Here is a 7,808-nt window from a genome sequence, read left to right as displayed (position 1 = left end):
CTTAAGAGCTATGTATTTCAAGTGTTCTATTTATACTGTAACTTAGGAAAGCTAAAAAGTCATACCTACAGAGGGAATTCAGCATTGGGTATTTGATATTTAAGATGTCATGAGCACAATGTGCTTAGCCTAGTGTATTTACAAGTGAACTGATAGACTGAGAATTTTGGCAGGTGACTAATGAACAAATGAGATATCATTACAGAACTGTTCTTTATGTTTGTAATTTTAATATATCACACATATAGCAACCACTATTTATTTAAAGCAACATTTGTGATTTGCCTGCAGTAGATGGCAAAGCTCAGCAGACTTTAGGCAAATGTGTTAAGGACTCTGACTCTTTTACCTTTGAAAAAACTAGTTATAAGTGATAACCAATAAAAAATTAAAAAATATTAAACTAAAAAATACCTAAATTACTCATTCTTTTGTAAATAATGTTGAATGGAATGAAGCATTTGTGTTTCTATCATTTTCTAAGCTTTCTATAAAACTTACCAATCCACACTGTGACCAAACTTTCAAGTCAGGGTTAATGGGTACCTAGTAAGATACACTTCAAAACTAAGGCTACTGTATGCTGTAAAATAAAGGAAGTGTAACAATTAGCTCTTGCAATGTAGGAACATGAGTGTTTAGAATCAGAGTTAGTTCACAGAAAAGATGCAGAATGTAGAGCTTGGTTTTAGTTTATTAATTTATTTTGCAGGAATCTTTGACTTTCTGAATATGTACTGCTTGGAGGTACGGTGCATGCATAGCCTTTAATATGCCTTTGTACAGTTTCTTCTCAAAATAATGTCCTTCACAACATACACAGAAATCTAAGAGACATGGTATGTACAAGATTTAATTAATTTCTTGCTGCTTTAATGAAGAAACTGATCAATTCTTTTACAGTAGGGAAGAAACATGGACAATGGGTGTTGTTATAAATAACTCAGAACTGTTCAGTCTCAAAGCAACTTTTCATGGCTTTAGAAACTAAAATTGACTCATCATTCGGTTATCTTTGAATGCCCAAGCCATGCACAATTCTACTTGTACTAAATATTTGGGGACGCAAATAATACAGAAAAAAAAATCTGGTGAATGTGAAACATCATCAGAATTAACTTTCACAACAGGGAAATACTGTTCATTCTTTCAAGAAAGATTCAGTAGTGCTGCAGCACAGGCAGTGCCCAATCCGAAGGTTAGAAAGTAACATTTCAATCGTCGTTTCCCTTTCTCTACAAATATACAGACACACACCGCAACATGGATTCATTCAACGTCTGACAATGGTACAATAGGAAAATAATTCAATTTTTCATCTTAAAGGTACTTCTTCACATTCCAGGATATATCACCGATATTTCTAAGACAGTTCTATGCCTCATATTCTTTCTCTTCATACTGTCAGAAATACATAAACAATTACTTTTTTAAGAGACTATATAAAATTGAATTGCCAGAGAGTTGGATATGAACCCCTAGATAACTGTGACAAACCAATGACAAAATTTAAGGAAACACTGATTTATTTTATAATTATAAAGTACTAAAATTGAGACCAGCTCCTTAAAAGTTAAACTGCATATCACACGTCCCATTTCTTCCTGGGAAATAAACAAATTAGCAACACTTTCCTCCACCATCATTAACCTGCACTATAACTACATATTTGTACAATGTATTTCTTTAATATCCCCTGCCTCTAGTTTTTCCCAAACTAGATCGGAATCAATCCAAAACATCTTACAGTCCTTAGAAGTTTGTGGCTCCTTTCTTTCCACTTTAAACTTGAAAACCTCCAAAATTTAAGGGGACAATGTTCTTTTAACACAATGGCTAACGTGCTTTCTAAAAACCCAGTTTACAAAAAGAGTGAAATGTAAAATGTAGAGTCAGGTCTGTGTTACCAGGTCCATCAAACTAGCAGTTTAAGAAAGTGAGCCTCTCACACGAGAACAAGAGTGCACTAAGTGATCCAAAGGGCATGGACACCTCACAGTAGTACTGACCAAAGTCTATCTACCATTATATGCCACCTGCTTATCGATGCCAATCTGACCAGGAGAACATTCTGGAAAAAAGAAACAAAACCGCCTGGACGGTTCAATGAATTCCTATTCAAAGTGGTCATAGCTAAGGAGCAGTCTATATATATATGGGTCTATATGTGATACAGTCAAATGTATCAAGTTTGTCAGTGTCAAGTTGTTCTGTTCGTTTCTAGGAACAGAATACAACTTATATGGGCAGTTAAAACATGGGAACAACTAAAACTTAACATGTACAAAACTTTCTTAAAGTCCTTCTGATGGCTCATACCTAACTTCCAACAGTGAACCTAACACCAAACAGTGAACTGGTGCCTCATTTTTTTCTGGCAGGTGAAAGCAATGATTGACTAGATGTGTCACTGAAGGCCTGAAACCATGCATCTACTCTATGTCAACAGCTTATTGACCTTGGTGAGTTTTCATGCAATAGTTTTAATAACAACTACATGGTTTTAATAAAGCATCAGACTTTTCACACATGCTCCTTTCATTTTCAACTGACAAGTGCCATGTTTGTATTTCAGCATCTGACTATGAACATTTGTACACCTTTTAGCTAGATATATCAAGTAGTGTATATGTTCCTCCTAACTTGTTTCGTAACAGCAAGTGGAGTTGTCCATCTCTAAGGGAGACAAAAAAACTACACAAAGGCAAGGGCACCTTAAAGAACAGTAGGACTGCTAGACTGGTTCTGGGGATTGACAAGAAACCCATGTTACAAGCCTTTCACCCTTTCCAAATCAATGGGTTTGCATCTATCTCTTTTCCCACCATTATTATTTTCACAGTTTTGCCACAGTTGTGTGGGAGATAATTACATAATCATGCTCTTCTTGAGACAAATGGATGTATTTGGGGGCATTCTCCACATATAAAGGCTATATGCGATGTAGAAGATTATGACTGATAGAAAACTACAATGAGCTATGCCTTTGGTTCCAATATGCTATTGAGTGCAGCTTGTTTTTCCAGGTCTGGCAGAAATTACTGCTAAATGAGAATACAGTGACAGTACCAAGTGGCTGTGTATACAGGAGTTGGGGACAGACCTAGTATTCCTAAGGTTATGCCCTCAGGTGAAATCCTTCGGGATGGAAAAAACCTGGCAATTTTATTGCTGTCTATGTTCACCAAAATGGGGAGAAATTCCAAAATTCAATTCTGAGCCAAGAAGAAAATTTAAGGCAAAGAACCTACTTAAATATACTATTATTAATTTTCTCATGATACATAACAGCAAATGGCCTGATTTATTATCTTTTTCAGTGTATTCCAACACCTGCATTGTTTCATAAGTAGTGCTTTAGTATTCCCTGACCTGCTGGAAATCAGTATGATCTGTCTATTCAACTAAAAAAGAATTCAAACTCTCTGCATACATCATTCTTTTGACAGTAGTTTTTTTTTTCTTTTTAACCTATAGCACCTTGTTAATGCCAGGCTACCGTGCTTCCACTGAGCTGTATCCCCAGCCCAATCATATTTCTTGAGTAGTCTTGTCTTACTCCTTCATTAATGCAACTTTATGATATTGGCCGACTTCACTTTCCCTCTCATTAGCTGGTTAACACATGTGCAAATAAATAGCTCATAATGATTTTTTTCAGCTAAATTAGGACTACGGCACAAAGTATTTTCTGTGCTGTAAACATCATGTATTCATTACAAAACAGAAGTGGGGGTCCGATATACGGCAAGCATTTCTTAAGAACCACAACTGAGCTTAGGATTTCCAATGTGTTTTGGAATGGACTTGCATTTGGCATACATTCAGTGTGCTACTGGCAAAGTATGGATTTTGAGAATGACATTTTATAAAACCATACTTCATTAACTTTCAAAATCAATAACCTAAGAAAATATACAATAATTTATGTGGCATAAGTAGGTTTTAGTTACCAGTGTCAATGCAGCTTGATGAACCATTGTTCAAGCAAAAGAGATAAAACTACCTCTGATTGTACTTCCTCACAAAGGGCATGATATGCCTATTTCCTGACTACTACAAATCACATTTTAAAGTATCCTGTTTGCGTATGAATGTGTTTGAAATTACCCCTGAAAAAAGCAGCAATTACAAATAAGGTCATTATTTTGCAAAAAAGAAAATAAAGCATATCCTGGGTGCTTTTTCCTGTCCATCTCTTCACAGGAAGCAGCAGGAAGAGGCACAGGGAGCCTTGGTTTCCAAAGAGCTGTGACCAAGTTAAGTCTGCTCTGGAATTCACAGTTTGTCTGCATAAACTGTAACATGTCCTACCATATCCAGAGTTCACCTTTAGAAATGAAGAGCCACTCAGCAGTAACTGTAACAATTGGGATTGCACAGGAGAGCCCTTAACATTTCTGTGTACATTCTTGCGGAGTGAATTCAAGTATTCCCTTCTACCTCTCACTCTGTAATGAGTTAAGAAAGGAAAAAAGAAAGACCTCCCCATTTTCCCTTTCTTGAGCCAGTGGCCAGGGCGCCATTCCCCCACGGCTGGGCAGATGACCACAATCACAAAGGTTCCTTTTCTTTCGGTGAGTGCTCAAAGTTTCCCTGTCAACCTGTGTCCATTCTTGTGAATTCAAGTGTACCGTGGCATCTCACACTGCTCACAGCGATTCAGTGCAGGGTGGTTGAGAAAGGTACAGCTGTCACAATTCCATGGAGCCCCTTCATAATCCTCATCTCGGGGTTGTGTCCGAGGACTCTGCCTGCAGCCACTTAAATGTTCTGAGGAAAGAGGGGATTTAAGAGAAAGGAAGCTAGATCAAGATGTTTCTCCAAGCAAAACCCAAACTGACCAAAACTGTAATGCCAAACTACCACAAAACAAAAGAAAGCATTTCCTATCTTCCCCACTGAGTGAGCGAATTAGTAACCAACCACACCACTGGGAAACCCTAGCTGCACAGAAGCTACATACATGTTCCACTTTTCTAAATACATCGATTTTTGTGCTCTAAGAGGAGGATCTGGAGAAATCTAGAATAGATGGCCTTTCTAACTTATTACCCATAAAGAATAAATAATTAAGTTATATTCTAGCCAAATAGGAAAAACTGAGAACTCTGTGACAGCCTATTCAGAGACTCTATCGCACTTGCACTTTCCTCTCTGTAAGTACTGGCCATAGACTAGTAAATGGCTATCTTCTTCTACAGGACATTGGCCTCCAGGAATACACGTATGTTTTATATTAATGCTTCATCAATGGCAGGGAAAATTCAAGACAAAGTTGTTCCCAGACTAATGAAAAAGAAGACTCTACAGCTATTTATAAAGCCAAGAGCAATTCTATAGACATGATTCTTTGGTTCTCAGAATTATTCCCCCTTGCCAAAAAATTGTGTATATATTACTTTTTGAAAAATGCCTATATCTGACAATTATAAAACCCAGTTTACAAAAAGAGTGAAATGTAAAATGTAGAGTCAGGTCTGTGTTACTAGCAGTTTAAGAAAGCAAGTCTCTTACACGAAAATAACTCAAAACCTGTATTCCTGTTAAGTCTTAATTCTCTCTGGCCTTATGCTTAAAAGGGCTATATTCCCAGAATTCATCTGGCAATTCTGCTTTGTTGGAAGAGTTCCTATTCAGAAGAAAGCTCAGTGGGCAGAAAGGTTTCCAGTGTTTTCTAGGTGGGTTCCTGTGGCCACAAACAGGAGCTGGACATGTTTCAGTTGCCATCTTTAGCCACCTTCCTAGTTATAATCTACTGCTATAGTTTTTTTTTAATAGACAGGCTCCAAAATTCACAATTTTACCCTTAGGACAGTTGACTTTTTATCCCATAAATAGTATCAGAGTGAAAAAGGTTAACAAATCAAAACTGTTGTTACATTCTTGTATCAATTCCAAATGTAGTTTATAGAAAAAAAGTTTTCAAAACATTGTAAATAACTAAAGAGCTGTAATGACTCTCCTAAACTCAGTCTATCTGATGACTCTTATTAGTGACTCTCTTCCCTGTTAAGTATCATGCTGAATTAATTTGAAGTCATGAATCACGAGGTAAGAGACAAAAAAATTGTGAGTATAAAAAAATCTATACAACTCATTTCAAAGCACTATTTTAGAATATTTACTTTGATTGGCACAAACAATCTTCTTTATAGCATACTTAAAAGCAGTTTGGAGACTACCTTGTAGAAACTATTTATTAAAAAAGAAATACTTCTACCTAAATAAATAGTGAAGAGGACAAGGAGTCTGACCAAACGGCATGGAGAAAATGCACTGCTTTGTAGCACATACACTAACTATATAAAGGTTGGAAGTAGGTTTCTAGTTATATAGCAATTTATATTTTCATAAAAATGAAAAGCTTCACAAATACTTTAATTGATATTGCTTGTATAGTATTTATCATACAAAACACAAAGGCATACAATTAAAAACAGTAAATAGAAATGGTTTCAATGGTAAATGAAAAAGTTATTTTCCAAACATATTCTAATGGTATAGGAAAAAAAGTATACAAGGTACTTTCATATATCTTGTTTCATTTTACAATGTTACCTTCTCATTTGCAAATTAAGGGTAATTTAGCATTTACTATGTATACCATAAAAGTATTCTAATATAGCATATATTAATATTTTTAGAGACCTGCTTTCAACTGATGATAGCATGTAAAGCTGAAGAAGCATTAGACATTTGTGTGAGAAGCTTTATCAAATTCAGAACTTGCAACTCATCTGAAAACTATTTGCTTTGCTTTCTATATACTATTACTAGAGAGCTGGCCTCTCCAATAAGATGTTTATCAGACGTGGCTACTGAACATGAGAAATGTGGCTATATGCAAATCAAGATGAGCACATAAGGCATTCAGAAATTAAGAAAATATCCTTTAAAACAATTATTAGCAAGGACCAATTATCTACTAAACACTTAGCATTATGCACATGAACTGTAATTTTCAAAGGTAAACTTGAAGGCATGTTCTAGTTATGATAACTTATCTAGGTTAACACACTCCAGAAACACAGGTACAAACCTTCTGTAGCTGCAGCCTGGGATTCATGGATATCTGCCGGTGCTTTGGAAGTCACACTAATTCTTCGGGCTTTTCTCTCAATTGCACAGGAGTCTGATGAGTCTGCAGAAGAAAAGGCAAAGTACTGAAAGGGGACGAGACCATTTTTCAGGAAGAGTGGGCTCACGAGGACTGTTCCTGCTACTCATTCAGCTGAGAGAAATTTACCTTTCTTACCTTCATATGAACTTGCATTTGTCTCTGAGGTTAAATGTAAACATAATGCTTCTTTACAAGCTACACAAAGCAGTTGTCCCAAATACTAAGTCAAGGCAGAAAAATATACTTGGAGTAAAAACTTAGTGACAGCAACTAAATGGAAATATGAAAGCGAACTATAGCTTTGATTAAACCACTCAGTAAAACTATGTCCAAAAATAAACTATACATAAAAGTTGTATTGCCTGGGTTATGTGGGAACCTGTCTCAAAGGACCAAACAATAAAAAGAAGAAAAAGGCAGAGGAGGAGGAGGAAGAGGAAGAGGAGGAGGAGGAGGAGGAGGAGGAGGAGGAAGAGGAGGAGGAGGAGGAGGAGGAAGAAGAGGAGGAGGAAGAAGGAGAGGAAGAAGAAGAGGAGGAAGAGGAGGAAAGAAGATGGAAAAAATAATAGGAATAGGGAAGAAGAAGGAAGGAAGAAGAGAAGGAGGAAAGAGGAGGAAGAAGACAACAAAGACAATGGTGATGATGACAATAGCACACTGTTGTAACTCCAGCATTTAGGAGGCA

The 7,808-nt window shown here is 36.4% G+C and overlaps 1 protein-coding gene across 4 annotated transcripts in view; it reads right to left on the bottom strand.

The window, feature by feature from the left end:
- Positions 1-676: 676 nt before the first annotated feature.
- The window catches only part of Tab3 (TGF-beta activated kinase 1 (MAP3K7) binding protein 3), a 72,305-nt gene continuing 65,173 nt past the window's right edge, over positions 677-7,808 (bottom strand). For 3 of the 4 annotated variants that reach the window (XM_039100565.2, XM_039100567.2, XM_039100564.1), the window contains 2 exons: positions 7,043-7,144; positions 677-4,773 (listed from right to left, as the gene is read on the bottom strand). In XM_039100565.2, coding sequence (XP_038956493.1) covers positions 4,625-4,773; positions 7,043-7,144 — 251 coding nt within the window. In that variant the 3' untranslated portion in view covers positions 677-4,624. Of the gene's footprint in view, positions 4,774-7,042; positions 7,145-7,808 lie in introns of those variants that run through there. The other variant, XR_005498528.1, reaches the window with a different exon arrangement.

Source organism: Rattus norvegicus, chromosome X (assembly GCF_036323735.1).
Source record: "Rattus norvegicus strain BN/NHsdMcwi chromosome X, GRCr8, whole genome shotgun sequence".
In the NCBI taxonomy this organism is placed as follows: Eukaryota; Metazoa; Chordata; class Mammalia; order Rodentia; family Muridae; genus Rattus; species Rattus norvegicus.
The sequence above is the reverse complement of the archived record's forward strand: the minus strand, read 5'-3'. Positions and strand labels throughout refer to the sequence as shown.